This window comes from Lissotriton helveticus, chromosome 4_1 (assembly GCF_964261635.1).
Source record: "Lissotriton helveticus chromosome 4_1, aLisHel1.1, whole genome shotgun sequence".
Taxonomy (NCBI): Eukaryota; Metazoa; Chordata; class Amphibia; order Caudata; family Salamandridae; genus Lissotriton; species Lissotriton helveticus.
In genome coordinates this window covers 362665804-362688964 of record NC_136063.1, presented here as the reverse complement: position 1 = coordinate 362688964, position 23161 = coordinate 362665804, and the positions used below count along the sequence as shown (strand labels likewise).

At 38.7% G+C, this 23161-nt stretch overlaps 1 protein-coding gene across 1 annotated transcript in view; it reads left to right on the top strand.

Moving 5' to 3' along the window:
• The window catches only part of LOC144827999 (fibrocystin-L-like), a 1093512-nt gene that overhangs the window by 492242 nt on the left and 578109 nt on the right, over positions 1-23161 (top strand). Inside the window, exons 31-32 of the mRNA XM_078686146.1 lie at positions 2897-3018; positions 15050-15185. Of these exons, the coding sequence (XP_078542272.1) occupies positions 2897-3018; positions 15050-15185 (258 nt within the window). The remainder of the gene's footprint in view (positions 1-2896; positions 3019-15049; positions 15186-23161) is intronic.

Sequence of the window (23161 nt, the reverse complement as noted above, 5' to 3'; positions counted from 1 at the left end):
AGTCACCCTCCTTGTAGAACACGTTAAGGTGATATCGCTTGCTTCATTTATCTGAAGTCTGCCTTCAACAAGGTCCTAAAACTAAGGCTTTGTGACAAAATGACCCACAACGGGGTGCCACCGAAGCTATTGGATGCAATTATTAACTTATACACACACTTTGGTACACATCAAGGTCAGAGATGGTCTGAGGAGCACACACAAGATTAATACCAAGGTAGGCCTGAAACAGGGATGTATACTAGCCCCATGTCTATTCAAAATCTGCACGGCCGACCTAGACAGTCACCTGGCCATATGGTGAATGACCACCCAGGCTAGACCAGGAACAACTAAATTGTTTCCAATACACAGACAACATCATCCTGCTCAGCCAAACACTGATAGGACTGCAGCGCTTAATTGACCAATTTAGAGGATACATTTAAAACCTGCGCTTGGAACTTAACTACAGCAAAACCAAGTTGGTTTGGTTCTCAAGGCCTTTCCTTAAAACCAAAGTCTAGATTTACTTAGCGAGTAAATGGGCAAGTGTTAGAATTGGTTCAAACTTATAAGTACCTCAGTGTCAACATGGATTCTCATCTAACATTTAAAGAACATCTTGCCACCCAAAAACAGCAATGGCAACTAAACTTCTTTGTGCATCAGAACAATACACACAAAGGCACACAATGCATTGACTCATCATTTACTCTAGGCCATAAATGCAAATTTCATTTCATCACTCACCTATGGTTCTGAACTGCTGAAGGGGAAAGACGTGGCTATCCTAAATCGACTACAGTTGAACCTTTTCAAAAAGCGGTTTGGCAAACCAAAGCATGTTTCACAAGCCCAAGTAGGGCTAGAGGTTGGCCTCCTCAACATCGCCCAGCAAGGAAAGGGGCCTTAGTAAAATGATGCTGGAGGCTGAGATCTGCAAACCTGACTCTGTGATGGCAGGGACGCACCCATGAAATATGCTGCATTTAAGAGGCTTTCCAATAAAGCGGTCAAGCTTTCATCATGAAGGCTTGATAAGGCGGAATTAGCAAACAAACATCATGTGCTGGTGATCTTGTCATCATGCACCATTTGAGGCCCACAGAAATATTTGACTGCTCACGTCTGTGTGGCAATGAAATATACACTGATGCGCATACGTCTTGGTGTTTATCGATCAGAGGACCTGGTTCCCTCCTGGAGGCAAACTTGGCCCAATGACGATAGTCACTTATGTGAATAGGAACAAGAAAGCATACTGAACCTGCCTTGTGTGTGCCTGGCACTCGCAGTCCAAAGGTAATCAACCCTACGGCCTGCCCTAGGAGCCCTCCAATTCAGGTCATGCTGTCCAGCAGTGATTACCCTTTTAAATGGGACCTCCATTCAATTGTTAAGGGACTGAGGTTCCTCATCTACGCTGCAAAACAGATGGAAGAACACTGACATTGAGTTTCATAGTACTACTAATGATATTGATATTGACCAGTTGGGTGGAGGGCGGACCGTTTATAGGGTTTGACATAGTGATATAAGGGCCCATTTCTCAGCCATAGTTATGAACTAGCACTTTCTAAGACTGTTGGTTGTGTCCTCAACTGAAATATATATGCACTTTATTTGTTTTATGATTCATTATGGGCTTTTATACTATACATTTTAATCATACTTGTACTAGTGACTGATTATGCTTATTCTGAAGTATTTCAGTTTGTTTATAATGAGGGAAGAGCACCTCCTTAGAAGTCGTATACGTCTATGGACTTGCACTTTATGCTTTGGAGTGGTCGATTATATTACTTGAAATTGTGGTTTTCATAACTTGCAATTTTATATATTGCAATGGTTTGAATTAATCAAGCAATAAAAAATACTTACTTACAGTACAATAAGATTGGCTATGATACATAATTTAATGTATAATGTAATATAATGCAAGATAATATGTAGCAATACAAATATACATATTTATAATTAGGGGTGTGCGGAATTTACTTTTGAGCAGTTACATGAAATCCGTCAAAATTATGTGGATTTATGTGACGTGCAAAATTGACATTTGGTGCTGAAAGTCAGTTTGCATTGACTTTGGACATGAGGATGACTTCTGGCTAAAAGCATGCAAAGAAAAAAGCCTCTTGCCCTCTGACTTTTGTATTGTTCCTAAGTGGAATGGAGCATTCACAGTAAATCTTTATTGCGAATGGCAAATAAATATCCAATGTAGTGCTACAGCATAATTTTAGGAATTTCACATAACGAAAGTGACACAAATTTCATCCAGACCTAACTATAATAATAATGATTAGATTATATTGTCATGGTGCTTTTTGTTCTAATTGATAGTATGTTGATCCTACTGTCTCTTCTGTTATAGTAATGTTTGATAAAGTGTAAAACATAAGACTGAATTGTCATGGTGCTTTTTGTTCTAATTGATAGTGTGTTGATCCTACTGTCTCTTCTGTTATAGTAATGTTTGATAAAGTGTAAAACATAAGACTGAATTGTGAGGGCAAATAAGTCAATAATAAAAACAACCAATCACATGGAAATTGAATGGACACTCAGTCATGTTATTCACAGACAATTAGAAAAGCGGGTTCAGAATGGGAGCACATTTAGTGACACACTTCCAGATAATTTATTAGATAAAGAGTTAACACATTTGAAGTAATACTTTTGCAATTGCTACTCCTATTGCATCAAGCATGACTCCCAGAGGTTTTACAAATGCATGTGGTGTTTTACAAAAAGGAAAATAAATAAATAAAATAAAATAATCCATACAGATACTTCTATGAATAGCAAATCAAGAAGGTTTGAAAGTCTTCTGCACCCGATGCAGTACCTTTTAGATGCATTGAGATTACATTGAACACATGTTGACTGAATAAATTTTTTTAATTAGGGGGAACTCTGTTGACAATTACTGGAAATGGCTTTGATGAACAATCTCAAGTATCTGTGAATGGCAACCCCTGTGATGTTATTGCAAGTTCATTGACTGAAATACAGTGCAGAACTCCACCAGTAAGTGAATCATGTTTTGTCCAGATGTATGAGTTGTATTATACATTTTCATGATGCATAAATGTATGTCTTTGTAATGACATAGCAGCAAATATTAAACTCCATGAAAGATAGTGAGAGTTCAGTAAGAATCATGTTTTTGTTTTTTCGCAGAAACACAAATGTGCATAGGACGATGAATCAGAAACTATTACTGTTTGATAAACATATTACAAACCAAGGCCCTAGAGTATGCAGCAGTTCTGCAGATACTAAAGAAATATGCAATTGGGAAAACTAATGCTAGCTGTTCAACCTGGATGGTCAACTTGATTTCAAATTTGAGATGTGCCTAGTGAAGTGAAAGAAAACGAGGACAGCAATTTGTTCTTCACACTTTGTTTTTAATTTTATAAAGCTTTATTGAAGAAGATATACAAAGTAAAACATCATTATAAAAACAAATGGTGATGAAAGGAGATAAAAGAGTATTAAAATGCAACAACATGGAATACAATCCTTAAAAGGGGTCTAAAAACTATACCAAGGAAAAAAGCTTTTTTAAAGGTATTTTGTTTTCTGGGGGAGTAAAAAGAGAAAGAGAAAGAAAGAGAGGGGAAAGGGAAGAGAGTCAATACCTGAAATTGCTATAAGGAAGTAAAAATGAAAATGAAAAGCAATAATAAACGTCATTGAAAGTGTAGGGAATAAAAGGGTGAAGTTCAGGTAAAATTCAGGAAACATGTCTGGAAAGGAAATCAGTTAGAGGTGACCATAACAAGTCTCTTTTGATTAGTAAAGGTACAGTGGTGGCATAGGCACGGTCAAGTCTATGGTGGTGACATAACAATGTCCACCAAGCATTATATGAAATCTTGGAAGTATCCTTCCAATTGGTTGTAATTATCTGAAAAGAAATAGCTATATATAGATCTATAAATGTAAGTACATTACAATGAAATATAGGAGAAGAACCACCTACAAAAATATGCACAATCTCAAAGGGATACTTTGTGACTAAGATATCATTTAATTTTGACCAGATGCGGGACCAAAGGGATTTAACCAATGGACAATGAAAAAACATGTGGAGAAGATCACTATTAGCATGTAAAGCCAGTATAGGATGATGAACACCGAATTTTTTCTAAGAAAGGTTCTAATGCAAGAATGAAAAGAAGGGGGGAAAGAGGGCAGCCTTGTCTGGTTCCTCTGTGAAGGGAAAAATATTTAGATTGGACGCCATTTACCCAAATAGAAGTAGAAGGATCAGAATACAACAGTTGAATATAATGCATAATGGGGGGACTAAAACCATGCCATCTCAACGCTCCAAACATAAAATTCCAACTGACCCTATCGAATGCTTTTTCAGTATCTAATGTGATAGCTGCAACAGGGGAGTTCATCTTCGAAGCAAGGTGTATGATATTAAGAAGAGTTCCCGAGTTATCAGTGATATATTTACCTTTGACAAATCCAGACTGATAGATATTGACAAGATAAGGGATAACTTTATTAATCCGAATAGCTAAAATTTTGGTGTAGATTATACAATCTGTGTTAATTAAGGAGATGGGCCGAAATTTTTTGCAAAGGGAAGGATCCTTATCTTTTTTAGGAATCAGGCAAAGTCTAGCCTGTGTGAAGGAGCCTCTAGATTCACCTTTAGCAAGAAAGGGATTGATCAAGGAAAGTAGATGTGGTATTAAAACATTCTTGAAGTGGAGATAAAAACGAACAGTAAAGCCATCTGGACCAGGTGTTTTATCCTTTGGCAGAAGGGGAGTAGCATTAAGTATTTCCTTCTCTGAAATTGGAATGTCAAGGGATGAGAGATCCTCAGGATTAACAAGGGATTTGGGGATAGATTGAAAGAAAGAATCAATTTGTGCGGAAGAAGGACTGGATTCTGGAGTGTAGAGGGAGGAATAGTATTGAAGAAAACAGTCAAGGAATTTAGCATCAGTGGATTTACTAACTCCCTGAGAATCAGTAATAGCTATAATCTTAGATTTTTGCTTTTTAATTTTAAAATAGTTTGCAAGTGATTTACCTGCTTTGTTACATCCTCCATACATTTTAGCGTTAAATTTGAGAAGGTTATTAGAAGCAGAGTCCCAGGAATGTTTGTTGTTCTGCAATTTTGCTTTGATAAGAGAAGATAGTGTTTTGGAGGAGTTAGTGGTGAAGTAAAGATGTTCAAGATCTTTAATTTGTTTAAGGATGCGAGATGATTGGGAGAGGGTTTTTTTCCTCTTTAGGGATACAAACTCAATAATACAGCCCCTAGCGGCAGAATTGAAGGCATCCCATATAAAGTGGAAATCAGAGGTAGAGTTAAGATTATTGTGGAAGAATTCGTCCATGAAAAGGGTAAAGTCTTCAATAAAGTGGGAATCTAAAAGGAGAGAGTTTAGGTGAGGGGTAATCCATGTCCAAAATAACAGGGGCGTGGTCAGAAATAGGAATAGAACCTATTTCTGAGTTATTCATAAATTGGAAAGCATGTTGAGTAAGGAAAATATAGTCAATACGGGAGTGTTATGCATGCACTGGAGAAAAAAAAGAGAATTCAAGGGAGTCTGGATGGGATATTCTCCAGGAATCTATAAGGCCTCTGGAAGAGATGGTTTTGTGAAATGAGTTTTTCATCTTATTGGGGATATATCTCGTTTGTGATTTCCGGTCCAAAAAGGGATCCATGAGTTGGTTACAATCGCCACTCACAATTAAATCATCAGCTGCATGTGAGGAAAGAAGTGAGGAGAAATCATTCCAAAAGGTTAAATCAATACCGTTAGAGCAATAGACATTACAAAAGGAAAGTTGTACATTGTTAACAATAGTATCTAAAAACAACTATCTACCATTAGTGTCATGAAACTCATTTTATAACTGAACAGTCAACGATTTATGAAACTAAATTATAACACCATTTTTGTTGTTAATAGCTTGAGAGCAGAAGGCTTCTCCTAACCATTGTTTTACACAATGAAGACAGAGCTTGTAAAGTAAGGTGCGTTTCTTGCAACAGAGCAACTTGACATTTTAGTCTCGCTAAATGAGATAAAACACATTGCTTTTCAATAGGATTGCAAATGCCTTTAACATTCCAAGAAAAAATGCGGAGACCACTCATTCCTGACAATTGAATGAGAGTAGGCGAAAGAATGTAGCGCAGTCAAAAAAGAGTAGGAGAAAAGAGAAAGAGATTGAAAAATTTATTTAAAAAAGTGTTGAGAGCACAAAAGAGCAAAAGGAGAAGAAAATGGTCCATATGACCACCAAAGAAGAAGAACCAGAGCAGATAGGGAGAACTATAAACAATCGAAAGCTGAAAACAGAAAAAAGAAGAGAATGTTGGAAAGGGTAAACAAGAACAAAATTGCCAGCAGTAGGAAAGAAAAAGAGATACAAGCACTACCAAAATATGATACACAGGAATAAATTGAGAAGAAAAAGAGGAATACAATATAAGAAGAGAGGGAAAGGAAAAGAGAAAAGAGGGAAAGAGGAAGGGAAATAGGAGTAGTGAAGGAAAGGAGACAAGTCGCATGGAAAGAGCCAGAAAAGAGGAGATGACAGAAAGCCAGATGGGTTAAGCCATAACAATCAAGAAAAAAGCAAACATTAATGTGGAAGGGGGGACGGCAAAAACCAAGACGGCCACTCCACCGAAGAGAACACCGAGAGAAAACGAATCGATTATAACAAGACAATGAAGAGGAAAGGGAGGGAAGCTACAAAAGTGAAGATGATAAAACAAATGAGACAAAAAGGAAGGGGACTTACCAAACGTTGGGGAATAAAGCAATGAGACGAAGCATACATTTTGGACAAACGGATGATGAAATCACAAATCTTCTACCACATACCAGCTACAGGGAAAACCTAAAAAAAAGATTAAATGAAAAAAAAAACATACATGTGGATTTAACATAAGAAATGCCAGACAATGACATAAGGGAGACAAGTAGGCATGGAGAACATATAGTAATTCAATCAATTCTTGCTAAGTTCCATAAGTTCTCCTCGATGAGTATGGATAAACTTTCGAAGGTCAGCTGGATCCTCGAACGAGAATGTTCTGTCCTTATAGGTTACTTTGAAGAAGCAGGAGTGTACGAGACCGTACTTAGCATTCATGGATTTCAAAACTGGTCTAAGATCAAGACATTCCTTACGTCGACTGGCTGTTGGTTTTGAGACATCTTGACTGAAAAAGATTTTTTGGCCAGACCATAACATCTGTTTATGTTGTTTAACAGCATTTAGGATTTCCATAAGGTCGGAGTACAGGAGAAAATAGGCAATGATACCTCTTGGCTTAGAAGAAGAAGATGTATGCTGAGGCCCCAGTCTGTGCGCCCTTTGAATGTTGAAGTCCATTGATTTTGGAAGGCCAACAATCTGCAAGACTTGAGATTTCAGAAAAGGGACCATATCAGCACATTCAGAACCCTCCAGGATTCCATAGATACGTAGGTTATTACGTTGATTACAATTTTCCAAGTCCTCTGTAGTCTTCTTGAGTTGGGTGACCTCTTTGGTGAGACTGTCAACCTTAGCAATGACATCTTGTGCATCGCTAACCTTTTGGCATCAGAGAGTTTTAATTCAAGGCCTGACCAGTTTTCTTCAATTCTTTGGATAGTGGCGGTGGTGTCTGACATAAAGGGCCGAATGAGGCGCAGTTCGTTCATATCATCTTCTAATGTGAGGGGAAGAGATGATTTAGATGGAGAGAAAGGATACTTTTTAAGTCGCTTGCTGGTATTAGCTGTAGAGTCTTTGCGACCTCCAGAAGAAACACGGGCACCTCCATGCTTCTTGTTGGACTGCGAGTGATCCATGGTAAAAAGGGTGGTAGAGGCGGACACCAAACGCGGTTGGTAAAGGCCAAGAAAAGGTAACCAAGTCACCCTAAATGTAGTCAAACAAAGACAAAAGGATATCAAGCCACCAGGTCACACAGATGCAGCGCACAAAGAAGGCCTCCTGTCAGAAAAGAATAATACAGCTTGACAAAAATTATTCTGTTGAGCAATAAATATTAAAGGGCAGTACAACCAAAAGGCTAATAAATATGTGGTAACGCCACTCATAGCAGTTGACCATTTGTGATAAAGCCCAGCACTAGAAATGTTGTGGATGAAGAAGCAGTACTGATGTCTTGACAGGAGAAATATTTCCAGAATATAAATGGAGGCGCTACCTATACTGAAGTAGTGTAAAAATGGTGATACATTCCAAACAAATCATCACTGCTAAAGTAGGAGCAATAGTAACCAGTTCATCATGTGGGCTTTGAAGAAGGCAGTTCATTTAGCGCCACCACGGGAAAGCACAAAATGGGGGTCAACAGGCTCCAGGGGCACTGAGGCGAAGAAAACTAGCAAGCAAGGGAGTCTAGACAGCACTGTAACAAGTATGCCCTGTTTCAGTTGACCAGTTGAAATATAGTCCAGCACTCCATCAAACAAGAAAAATCTGAGATGAAGAAGCAGTGCTAACAGTTTGACAGGAGAAATATTCCAGCTTTTAAGTGGAGGCACTAGCTATCATGAGATAGTAACAAAATGGTGCTTCATTCCAAATAAATCGATGTTAAAGTGGGAGCAATGATAACCAGCATGTGAGCTTTGAAGAAGGCAGCATATCAGTTAATAGAGCGCAGCCGCGGGAAAACACAAAATGGCGGAGGCAAGCTCCGGGGGCATTGAGGCAGAGAAAACCATCAAGCAAAAGAGTCAAAATGGCTGTAAAATCAGCCGGAAACGTGCCTAGACGATCGTGGCATAATCCGACACATGTACATTCCTCGGCAGACAGCAACGTTGCGGCGAAAGGGACTCTTCAAGAGCGGACGTTCCTCGGCGTTGCGGAGCTCTTCAGGCTGCGGCCATCTTGCCGCCACCGCCGCGCTCCTCCCTTGTTCTTCACACTTTTAACACGAAACTGGAACATAATAGATTAGGTAAATTCCTATTAGGTGTGCAAAAGCATTTTTGAATTGAACATACTATGCCTTGACCTGGGTATGAATACTGTAATCACTTCACCAGTTAAAGTTTCCAATTCTCAGTATGTACAATGGCTGCATCTTTTGATCTATTGCAGGATCAACTAGGACCCACCAATTCTGTTTACTCAGATTTCTTCAGCAGTGTCAGCCAATACTTCTTCTGTTGTACTTGATTTGAAATGGTGCACCAGTAATCTTCTTATCTAAAATGAAGCACACGGTCGTAGTGATAGGTGTCCTTTTATTTCCGCATATAAAACATCCAGCCAATCCGTTTTGTTCAAATAGATAACTTGAACTACTTCAGGGCTTTCGAAGTATATAAAAGTTGTTGGAATGTTCCCAATACTTCGTATGATGTATTAATTAGGGTCCTCCTTTGTGTGTAGGGAGATAACTCATCAGTAAAACCTTTCTTAAATATTGGTCCATGCGAATGGCCACGGGTTTGATAGCCCATCAGTTGTTCCACAAATACGCAGCACTCATCCACACGCAAATGTTATCAGAACAAAATTCTCACTAGTCTCCTCTCTCATTGGTGGCTGTTGTCCACCATATTGAGTAGGGAACATCAAATTGACAGAATAAAGGAGCCAAAAGGGCATGTAGGTAAGTATAGATTACAATTCTTAACGTCACATCTACATACCTTGAAATAATAATACATATATAATTACATGAATCCCAAAGTGCCTGAAGCTTTTAGGAGGCACTCAACAGTTCTCCGCCATCCGGGTTTCTTTATCCGCGCATTTCCACTCTTTGCAATTAAAATGTTTGCCCGAGGCGTTTCAGGGAAGGAATCCCATCATCAGGGGCTGCCAACAGGAAACACTTAATTAGGCATCTTCAGTTTCTCGGATATTTACTGGCACAAATCACATGGTATGCGCAGGATGAGTTCCGTATCGCACCATCATTTCTGGGATTTGTAGTCCGATAAGATGCCAGTAAGTTCGTTTTTCTTTGTAGTAAAGTCGAGTGTTTAATGTCACATACGGCACTTTTCTTAACCTATAGTAGGTAGCACTCGAGGTTCTGCGTGCTGTACATTTAAGTAGGAGTTCTGTGCAATGCTCTTAACCAGTTTAGGAACACTCGCCTCACGTTGCAATGAAGGTTTATATTTCACGCAGGTGATGGTGCACTCCCCACGGCACAGGCGTGGAAGGATTTAATTGATCGGTGTATTAACCAGACCACTGAGGAATCTGTATTTGTTACAATCAATTTGTTTCTTTTTCCTTTCTGTGAATAGCTTCACTTTCAAAATTTATTTTTGTAAACATCACACAAAGACTAACGCTTCTCGTATTAATGTATTTACATTTTTATGTACATTGAATGAACGAATGTTGTTTTTTTGTTAAATGTGGTAAAAAATATGTATATGTTGTACTGTGTAGATGTAGTGTTTTTCTCATGCAATTAATGTTTTAAGTTGATGAGATTTATAAAAAAAGTGAATGGTTTAAATAAATCAGACCATACAAATCAAAACAAAGGTTTGGTTTGTTGCTTCAATTAAGTAGCCATCAGAAATAAATTGCAGGGCCGGCATTTCTTTTTCTAAAAATTACTCTATGGTCCAGCCGACCCTGTGTCCCGGGACCTGTCTCCCCGTTTTTTGCAAAATCCTAAAAGCTTCAGGCACTTTGGGATTCATATATAATTACATATATATATATATATGTGTGGGTATCATTTATTTATATATATATATATATATATATTATTTATATATATATATATATATATATATATATATATATATATATATATATATATATATATATATATATATATATATATATGTATATATATATATATATATATATATATATATATATATATATATATATGTAGACACACACATTTCCGCAGGTTGATATATGTGTAATTTGGTACATCAAACCTATTCTTCTGTGTATATATATATATATATCTATATATATATATATATATATATATATATATATATATATATATATATATAGATATATATATATATATATATATATATGAAACAATCTCAGCTTTCTCTCGCCTGGAGCCCAATCACGGATACCGACGGCGCAGAAGAAGAGAGGAGACCCAAGTGCAGGTGAGCAGTGATTTATTCAATCGTGATGAAGGCGCACCTCAGCATAACGTTTCGGCCTTCACAGAGGCCTTGGTCACATGAATATATATATATATGTGGTAACAAATAGAGAAGAACACCCTGCCTGAATGAATATCCAATGGTCCTCCAAGGGATCCAATTCTGTTAAGGAAGGGGCAACATTACCGGGTCTCAGAGCCAAGAATTCAAATCATATTTTCTAAGAAAAATATATATTTTTATTGATTTTTGAGCACATATTTATAAAAAGATAATCATACATTAGATATTTAAACATTTATAAAAAACAATCAATGTAATATTTCATATCAGATCAGGGGGAAGACATCATAATACCGTTCAATGTTCCTAAACACTCCGGGGCACTTAGGGGGGTTCAACAAACACTCACTCCTTCAAGGGGATCATTCAAACTCATACACATTCAAACCGTTCAACCAGATGGATTTCACAGGGCCTGCAACAGCTTGATGAACTTATGGTTGCAAGGACCAGGGTGCAACAAGGAAGGGGCAAAACAGATGGTATAGCGTTGCCGTCCTAGGTGGTAGCGCCGACGCGCGTTTCGATGAAAGGCACCTTCGTCAGGGCAGACGGATGTGGCCGGGGAGGGGAACACACAGGCTGTAATCAAGGGGGCTTCAAAAAATTCCAGATTTAAGAGGGTCCGTATTATACACAGATGGTAAGCAGGAAGGATCCAATTCAGTAGGGAGAAGGTTCTGTTTCTTTTCCTTCTGATCAAAATATGGGGTGCGCAGGGATATAGTTCATTGCCCGGAGGTTCAGCTGAAATATACCAGCGGATCAATGATCGCACTCCGATACTCATGGCTCTTGATAAGTGCAGGCCACATCTAGTTTTTACACGAAAGTAGGGACAAATGGTTTATGATTATTCCTTCCTTCCAGGCGGTGTTACCACGGTATATCCCTGGCAAATACGGGGAAGAGATGGCCACGTCTGGATGGTCCCCGGGAGCTCGAGGGTCGAACCTTTAATTAGCGCCCCTGCTCGTTAGTGAGACTGATGCAGAAGGGGGTGGATTCCTGATTGAGGTATGAGTTAGAGCGTTTCAGAGCAGCAGGGGCTTCGATCCATGTCCATTTCGTCCCGGGGCGACGTGCAGTCTATGGCGATATATATATGTGGTAAACAGAAGTCTCAGAAGAATGGCTTTCAAAAGAAACGAGGCAACCCCAGGAACTGGTGCAAGGTGATTTATTGTGCTCTACACCATGTATATATACCAACACAGTCTCCAAGCACAAGGAGCCACCGACCCTTCAGGGCGGCCGGCTTCATGGAACAGTGAGCATGGAGCAGCTCACCAATAGTCATCACAACAAGGTAAAACAAATGAGGCCCATTTCTCAGAGGAAGTCCTTTATTAAGAAGGCAGCAGCACATATTTCCCTTTCCTTACGCGATTCGGCAGATGCCTTGGTCACAGTTTGGGAATAATTAAAAGACCAAAGTGTGTTGTGCATACTTGAATAATTAATGATTGTCATATTTTACTTGCCTATAAGTCCCTAGTACATGTTGGAGAAAATGCACGTAAGGCCTGGTAAGTAATTGTCACTTGTGTACTGCAGCATCTACTGTGCCATCCACGGGTATGGCTTGTAAAAAGTGGCCTCAGACATGTAGAGCCTGTCTGCAGGAGCCTAAACACCTGCTGTAAAAACCGTCAAAATGAACCTTTATTGACAGCTGGGAAATCCTGATTTTCAGTACTAATAAGTCACCGCTAAGTACACCTTGTTTCCCACAAGTCACAATGAATGATATTTAAAAGTGGAACATGTGCAAAATTAAAGTTCCATTTTCTCCAATGGTTAGCCTCCAAAAGCTATTCTCGTAAATAACTTTAATCTGTAACTTTTGACAGGGAAAGACTTCAAAAGTCAATCAGAAACTATTTTTAATGCTTATTGAAAATTCAATTAAATAAAAAGGTTAATGTTTTTAAATAACTGTTTAGGAATAGTAACTTTTAGAAGGTTACCGTTCACCTGCATGAACCTCCAGTAGGCTAATTTGCCTTAGCCTTCTGCCAACGGCCTTCCAGTGTGTCTGCCCATCCCAAATAAAAATCCTCTTTCTTAGAGTCCCTACTCAATATCGTATGCTTCCAAACTCAGTGCCGTCAGAGTTGGCAAATGCAGTGAAAGGAGATGGAAGAGAACACCATATTACTATGTTTTCTTTTAACTATTTCCCAAAAACAATTCAGGTTTATCCATAAAGCTCTTTCAAAGGTTGAATACATTCAATGATCATTTGTAAGTGTGTGATGAATCTTTTGATTTACAAACTCATACACAATTTAATTTCGATATATTTTTCCTTATGATTTATTTCTTTAACAAGTGGCTTCTTCAGCTATATAAACTGTGGTATATGTTTTACTATTCTATACAGTGGGCAGAACGTGCACCAGTATTTTAAATGCAATGTACATTGACAACAAATGTGAAAAAACAGATTTGTATGTGAAGTTGCAGTAAGTTCCACTTCATTGGGTGTACACCCAATTTCCATTGAACTACACTGAGTACTCCTCTGACACAACGCAGAAAATATACTATACACAATCATACTTAAGAAAGTTCCACCTGTGTATACAATGTTATAAATTGAGATCACCTGTGTAAGTTTATATTTTTTCCAAGATACACGTCCTTCATGAAAAGTTGAGGAGCCTTATATATATTCTCTAAATCAGAAATTAATGTAAATCGGTAGTCTTGACCTTTAAATCTTATCATCCTGTGTAACTTTGGTCCCAAGTTTTGTCACTGTCTGTAACACACTTAGCAGCTTGAAACCTACAGTTTGAATTACAATACTCAGCATTACGTTTTCTATACATTTTTGCATATACTAACCATCCTATCCTCCCATCCATCAGCCAGTCTTCAGTTGTTCCGGGTCTTGTTTGTGATTGTAGCTAATATCACTGCTTCTCATTATTTCAATCAATTCGGGTAGGGGGGCTGCTTCTTTGTTTCATGATTGTCTTCTTACGTATTTAATTTATGAATATCATGGTTTGGGGTTTAATGTGTTCTATCATATGCATATTTTTTAAGTAAGCATCCAATATCTTCACATTTTAATTGAGGGAGTAGAGATTATATATTTTTTGTACACCAAAAAATCTTTTTTTATTTTGAGTTTATTTTACTTCCCGAATTTTACATCTATATTTTTACATTATATTTCTCTATCCTTCACTGATTTTTTAATGTGTTATTTTCCTTTGTCTATTGTGTTATAGGAATATCTCTCTCTCGATCCATCTTTTTTGCCTCATACGTTTTGCAATCTTTTTTCGTTTTTTCATTGCTTTTCCCTTTGCTCCCTTCTTTTGATAATTACCGTTTTTTCCTGTTCTGTATCCTTTTCAGTTTTTACTTTTTCCTACTTTTATTCCTTATGCGGGTTAACCATCATGCACCCTTATTCCTCCTCCTTCCCTAACCTGTGTTTTCCTTTTTTAAATTTAATTTCTTGTTGTCTTCTCACTATCACCACCTTTCTATATTCTTGTATTTTCTAAGGGTTGAAGATTTAAATGATCGAGTCACAAAATATCATTGCATTCAGTAAACATTGGTCCATAAATTCCTACCAGTTTTTCCAAATGCAGTACAGGAGGACCATACATTGCTGCACAGGTTTTCCCATTATTTCTTTTAGACTGACTCTGTTCCGTGTTTCAGGGGTATTTCAACACATTGATCTGTAATTTTGTAGGTGAAACCTCTATTCAGAATCTACAGGCTGCTTGAACTTTCTAATAAAAACACCTAGACATATATCTGCAAAATCATTGTATTTGGACCCACAAAATAATTTATTGATCAACCTTTATTTTTTTTTGCAGGGACAGTTAGGACTTGCCAGTGTTGATGTTTTCGTCAATGGATTAAATCTTACTTTAGAAGGCCATTTTCAGTATATTTCTGCCATTGATACTCCAGTAATTACAGATGTTATTCCAAATGCAAGTAGTGTCTTGGGTAAGAACCTATGTAAAGCATGATTTGGCTGGTTAAACAAATGTGTTTTCAGATGTGTGTGATTAAAACATGTTGTTCCCTCTTCTGTAATCAAAATATTTTTGTTTGCTCTGAACAACAGAACAGTGAGTCCTTTGTCACATGCACACACTTAGAAAGGCTCAGGACTCCTTACGTAGTTGTTGGTGGAACATGACATTGAGCCAACATATCAAAAGATGAGGAGAAGACAAATGGAGTGAATCAAAAATCAAATCAAAATACACTTTATTCGATTTAAAAGTGTTAAATCGTAAAAACACTGTGCATTAAGAACAAGTTTACATCAATTCATATGGTTAAGTTTAGAAATATATTAAAATGACATATATTAAAATTAGAAGAAAAAGAACTGCAACCAATTTGCGTGCACAGCCATATCGTATGTAAAATCCATAAACAGTTAAGAAAAAGAGGGGCCTTGCATAGTTTTCCTGTGTCGGAACACCCCTTTGAAATATTTAGCTATATGATCAGTAACAATTTCAGAATCTAAAAATTGTAACTGGATAAAAGCAGGTCGATATTGTCTCAGGCTATGCACTTTTTGAATAGGCAGAATTCATATTTACCTAACTAAGATGTATAACATGCAAAAAACATAATAATATTGTGCAGATATATCATCGCAAGGGCATGGGCATAGAGAGCGTGACCAATCATTTATCTGAGGGAATGTGATATGTAATATGGAAATTGCCTAAACGTAGGCGCCTCAGCAGCAGCCTGTCATAGTTTCCTGGGGTAAATATTAAATAAGGTTGTATCCCCGGTTGGGTCAAGAGCAATTGATTTGCTCTGACAGATGTTTTCATAATATTGGAGGACAATCTGATCGTTTCCAGGTGATTGATGCATAATAACTTTAGTTACTTCCTTCTGACAAGAGTCAGACTGTCGGGATTAACAAAATACGCAGGGCAACCGTAAGCCATTCATAAAAATGTCGACGAATGCAAGCTAGGGAATACAGTGTACCTGTTGCAAGCTCAAACAGTCATTAACCACTTGGCTGCTAAGGTACATCCCCCTCTTCCCATTGACTTTCCATTGAAATCAATGGAAACTCCATGACGAGTTACCCTTGTCATTAGCACTGAAGGGGTTAATCACGTCCCGATTGAGACCAGTTATAGCACCAGTCCAGACCTTGTGCCATAATAAGATCGGCTGGATTTTGATTAGTCCGGACAGGTATGACAGTCCCAATTCGCATGTCAAATATACGTTGCTGTACTGTTCGGGATGGCTAAAAGATATTTAAGAAATCTATTCTCAACTTGCTGTAGGGACTCTACATTTGCAAAACCCCAAATGCCAGCACAATACAAAGCAACTTAGGTGCATTTAGCTTTGTAAATTGTCAGCAAATCCTTGATAGTATGCTTTCCTAACTTCCTGGCGAATTTGATCACGGTTCCTATGGCTTTGGCAAAAAGCAATTACCTAGTATTAATGGCTTTAACCCATAATCCCCTTCTTTCAAAGACGATTCCCAAGTATGAGAAGTAGTTAACAAATTCAAGTTTTTTATTGTTTATGAAAATGTCACGCCACTTAGCAATATGCTTGCTGCATTTCATAGTGAATGTTTTAGTGATGTTTGCGGTAAGGTCTAAGCTTGACATATAAGATGCAAAGCTGAACACAATTTTCTGCAGGCCGATCGGTGTGTGGAAAAATAGAGTAAAAGATCGCTAGAAATCCCACTCCAAAGCCTTGAAGGTCAACTGTGGTATCTTCAAATTTTGAAAATGATATATAGTAGCTGATCTAACGCTGCATCATTAGTAATTGTCCTGCGAAATAAAACAGATAATTGATTGTGAACAACTTATTCAACGTGGGAAATATTTTAAACAGTGATGTATTATTGAAGGAATGTAAATCGATTTTTCTCACATTTTACCCCATTCCCTTCTTGTTTTTGGGAGTTATGATACTTTTACCAATATAGACCTACTCCTTGAGTCCAGCATAATCCTTCATTAAATTCAGGACATTACATTTTATTTTAGAATTAGTGGGAACAGGTAACTGGTATGCTGTTCTTATTAAGCACACCTGTGTGGTTTTAACGAAGGTCTACAGTGTTTAAAATGTAATATGCAGGCTTCTTTATATAATATGGGACAATATTGACATTAAGGTAATGTGAAGGCCTGTAACAAAATGAGCATGAAGAGATCCAAACAAAAACAGGTCATTATTCAACCCTTGTTTGGAAAGGGTTGTGGTGGATTTTGACATTGCTGCCTATCAAATTCCTTTAAGGCAGACCTGCATGGTCCAAGACTGTAACAGACACATGTATGATGCTGACTGGGGGCTAACATGCCTATGCCAGCATTACAGACACCTGTTCTCTACATCTCACATCAACTATAAATAGTGTATTTGGTGTGTAAACACAATTCAGTTTATTGATGTGTAATAGACTTTTAGGGCCAGTATGAGAAAGTGAATTGTTAGTTACAATAATTTATAATATTAACGTCACTCTTCTTGTTAGGCCCAGTTAGAGCTTTCAGTAATTTAAACCTGAGTTCAACTCCTGGTAGCTATTGTCCCGAGCATATTGGCCGAAGATAGGAATATGTGTGAAGCATATAGAAATTCTAAAGCAGTTAAAAAGTAGAAAACACAACATAATAAATATTCTACTCTAATTTGTAAACCTAGAGAATATTTTCATTGAACAACAAAACCACCAAATTAACAAAAAATCCAAAAGGGAAACCTGAGACACAAATAAAAAAACAACAACTGGCAACTGGTCTTGCTAGAAAACACAACATAATAAATATTCTACTCTAGTTGTAAACCTAGAGATTATTTTTATGAACAAAAAACAACCAAATGAACAAAAATTCAAAAAGGGAAACCTGAGACACAAATAAAAAAACCAACATCTGGCAACTGGTCTTGCTAGTCCTGGACAAGGCTAAAGTTTGAGGTTGCCCACGATGGAATGAGGGTCAGGTATGAGGCATAGGTAGGTTGTGCTTTACCTTTGAACTTGGAAATATCTTTGGAGAAATGGTGGTCATCAATGGCATGTGACCAGGGCAGGCTGAATGGTGGATCCAAGTCAGGGTTCAGTACTGCTGGGTTGGTGAAGAGTGGAGTCCCAGTGCAGTCGTCAATGAAGGAAGTAATGGCCCTAGTAGGCAAAGTCTGGCAGTCTGTCCCCAGGAAGGTCTAAATGTTGATCGGCTTCCGTTTGGCGTTGCTCTTGGTGAAGCCCTCTACGTTTGCACTTGAAAACATTTGTGAAAGTGAGATCTGCTTCAGCTGGATAGACCAGTAAGTTGGATCCAACCACTGAGTCGATGGAAACGTTGCCAAACAGATTCAGTACTGGGGGTGTTACATCTATGCCCATTGCCAGCATGTGGGGGGGAAACTACTGGCCACTCCCTAACCAATATGATAAGATTTTCCAAGGATGACGCTACCCAAATTTGCAGCACTTCCTGTGTGCTGTATGGTTAACTATCCCATAGTGCCTCTCTCTTCCAAAAACCAAAATAGCAGAACCTTTTTTCCCTACGGAAAGCTCCTTGTGCTCACTCAGAGTTGTATCTCTGATAATGGCCAAACCCTCCCTTGTGTTCACTCAAACCCATTCCTGGGGACTTCTCCTCTCCCACTGAGAATTTCCCTGGCTGGCTAGCAGGACACTAGAGGGGACAGGCCCAGGGTTGAGCTACACCTGGCAGTGACAGGGTAGGCATCTTTTCTTTCTAGTTATGTCCCTGGTCACAGCCCAGATGGTCTTCCTGTAAGGGGAAGGTCATCCCCTGTCCCTTTGTTTAAGCTCTGTGAGCAACTTCAAATTGTAATCAAGAAGCCATTCCTCTCCTGAGTGGCACTGAAGTGGCAGAAAGGCACATTAGGGTCAGGCAGAAAATTGACAGCTTTCTAAAACTTGTCAATTTCAAAACAGTCATATATACACATTGGCCATTAAGTTGGACTTTAAATTGCTATTAAAATGAGTCCTTGAACCACTTTTTCTACCTAATCCTATACTGAAATTAAGCATTATAATTTAACTCAGTAATTTCCTATGGGAGAGCCCGCCTTGCCACCGTGAAAAAAGACTTTGGATGTTTTTTACTGCCAGGGCATATAACATATACCTGTCATTCTTTTAAATACAATGTACCCTGCCCTATGTATATTAAGGGCCTGCTTAGTGGTGACTTAAATGTATTAAAATGGAGGTTTAGGCCTGGCAAAATGTTTGGAGACACATTTTGCATCACTTTAGTGGTGGCACAATATGTGCTGCAGTCCACTAGTGACCTTTACTTTACAGGCCCTGTCAACACTTTTGTATCATGCACTATGTATGGAGTTATAGGTAAGTTAAATATGCCAATCAGGAGTATAAACAATGTCGCCATTTTTGAGGGGTCAGAGCACATGCAATTGAGCCTATTCGGGGTGGTTGGCAATCCAAGAGCAGGCCTTTTCTTACTGCCAGTACTTGCCTATAGCTCTCCAATGTGTGACGTGAGAGAAGGGACAGGGGCCTGCTAACATTAGATGGCTGCGACCTAAACTATAGAACAAATGGTACGAGAGCAGCTTTTATATATCAGATAGTGTAGCAGATACACTTGTGGCATCTGTCTATCAGCCCCTCTGCCACCCAATCACAGGTACGGCTGAAAAATGTGGCTGTATATTTGCAAGAGCATCTTGCTCCTCTGCAAGTGAACACAAGTGCTGTAGGGATCCCGACAATGTCATTCTTTATTATAGTGATGTAGCATGTAGCACTGTAGCTTGATTTTCAACAAAATATAAACTTGACAACATAGATATTGCATAATAGTATGAGGAAATATATTTCAATAGCTGTCTTTCATATTGATGAAAACAGTGTGTATACCTAATACACAAATGTTTCGTGATTTAATGTAACTTTTTTCAATTTGTCCATGTATATTTGTGATATGTTCTTATAGTGGCATGTGCTCAAAATATTGTTTGTCTTTATCAATCACATACAGTGAGACCCACTCTCAGGATAACAATAAAATGGGACGACTGGTTATGGGACAAATCAGCTTTGCAAGATGCTGTAGTCCAAATGTGGGAGCCAGCTGAGCATTATACCCACGGGTTCTACCGATAACATTAGGTTTGCCTGCTGTGTCTTCCATTGGCTGACTCCCTCTGCCTACTCTGAAAATTCAAGCACATGTGGGGAATGTATCGTGGAAATGGATGTTGTACTGATGACTATGTAGTTTCTAACTTCCCTGTGCGGTCTCTTGTCAAGGGAATGGTCTCATACTTGGCAGCACTCTATTGTCAGTAAGGCCTAGGTTTACTAAGGCCAGCGCAAAGAAAAACTCATGGTGCATGGTATTTACTTTTCAGTGCAAAAGGTGCAAACACCTTTTTGTTCTGCTCTGCATTTCAGTGTCAAGTCGGTGTTGAGAGAGATTGGGTTTGGATGAGGGACAGGAAGATATGGTGCTCTAGTGGGTGCGAATCAAGTAGATTGGCTCAGATTACACGGTGCAAAACAGGTCAGGGGAACAAACCCAGACAGTAAACAGCCCCTGCATTGGTAAGGAACAAATCCCCTACCAAACAAATGAAGACAAATCCCGTGCACACGTTTGCAGATTGCTTGGTTCTTCAGTGAGAACCAGATAAGTAAGACAAGGTTCAATAAATGTACATGATTGTAAATTGCTTGATTCTTCAGTCAGAACCTAATGAGTAAGACAAAGTTCAATAAATGAGGTCGAGATCCAGCGACGTAAGATGTGTGTTTATAATTCAATTCTGATCAGAACATATGAAATGCAACCAGCCGACATGTGTTTCGTCACACCGTTATTAATGATGTGACTCTTCAGGCCTGTTGGAATCGAGGATCACGGAATGGCACGCAGGTCCGTTAAGTATCAGGACCAAGCTGCGAGGTGAGTATAGGCGGAAAGCATCTGAAAGGTGGAGTGCACCTACGTATGGCAATGGCTGCCGGTGAGCGAAAGCCCCAGGACGGTTGTGTCCACATCGGCGTTCAGAAAGTAGATCGAGGCACGGATGTGTGCACGGCGGTGGCGTCCCTATCCAGGTAGCGGATCTATACTCGCCTCGCAGCTTGGTCCTGATACTTAACGGACCTGCGTGCCATTCCGTGATCCTCGATTCCAACAGCCTTGAAGAGTCACATCATTAATAACGGTGAGACGAAACACGTGTCGGCTGGTTGCATTTTGTATGTACTAATCAGAATTGAATTATAAACACACATCGTACGTCGCTGGATCTCAACCTCATTTATTGAACTTTGTCTTACTCATCAGGCTCTGACTGAAGAACCAAGCAATTTACAATCATGTACATTCATTGAACCTTGTCTTACTTATCTGGTTCTCACTGAAGAACCAAACAAACTGCAAACGTGTGTGCAGGATTTGTTTTCAAGTCGGTGTTACCTGGGTGGATTAAGGTGAACACCCTTAGATTTTGACAGGAAGCCCCATAGGTAGGCAGATTGTACTTTGCGTCAAAACCTAATGGCTACTTGAAGGCAGAGACGTTTTAGGGCATGGATAAAGAGGGTTCTGGTCCAGGGCCCCACTTTTCAAGGGGGCCCCTCACCGATTGATCAAATGCTTAAAGCCAAATATAAGCATCTAAATACACATAAAGTAGGACAACTGAATAAAAAAGGCCTAAATATCCACGACGAAGGGACAGCAGACCCTCCAAGTCAAAATAAATTCAATAAGATACAATCTGGATTATAAAAGTTAATATTTAGTGTTCTCAGGAAAAAGTGCAACTACCTTCCAAAAAAGGATTAGATACAGCCAGCCACCTGTTTATATAAAGCTTAAAAGTAATGGTGTCTCAAGGCGTAGAACTGCAGCATAGGCCAATGCTTAACGGTATTTATTGAGTGGAAGCCTCAGAGATGCTACCAGTGGTGAGTGCTCGAATAATGAAGCTGCAGTTGGAAACTGGTGCCTGTCAAAGTCATTGTAAGTGTGTCGCTGTGACGATGGGCTGAGGTGAAACCCAAGATTAAGCTGACCACAATTATATACAGAAAACAAATGCCAAGGAAATTATGTATTGTCATATAGTTTAAACGAAAGAATTGCCAAGCCAAAATTCTTAATATCTGGGTAGGACAGGTGGGGCTGCACTTCAGTCTGGAATGAATTAGCTATTCTAAGCACTTGTAGAAATCATTTTAAAGATTTGCCTGCTTTTGACATCTCGAATTATGAAGAAGAAACCCCTATAGGCAATAAACAATGTAAACAAGGATAGAGTCTCTGCTGGTCCAGAAGTCTTGCCATGCACAAAAATAGCATTTATCACAGAGCAAAGTCAAAATACTAAGGTCCTCATTACAAGTTTGTTGTACTAGGGCGGGGTATTTCCCACACTTGGCAAATACTATTACCACAGGTAAATACCTCCGGTAAAATGGGTATTAACCTGTGGAATCGTTCTCAACACAGAAAATTACACGTTTCGCCTTTTTTCTGTGAATTTTTCGCTGATAAATGTCATCACTCTTGACCTGCCATAATTTATCAAGGGAAATATGCAAAGGTGTCAGAACTTTCACACAACTCAGAGGCCCCGATTGAGAGTTTATCAGAATTAAAGTGCTATTTATCACAAATGGTAAATAATAATACTCTGAGGTTTGTAATTGATCATGTGGGATAATTAGCTCCTATCATAGGTTTTTGCCGAACTACAAATTGATGTTTACTGCACCAAAATCTGCATGGTAAATTCCATACACTTTTTCTTTATTACATTCCCATACTTATGCTTACATGGTGCATTTCAAATGCCAGCACATTCCTCATCCTCCCTTGCATCTTTGGGCCTCATTTGCAAAGGCCTAGACACACTTTTGCTCAAGACTTCTTTTTACG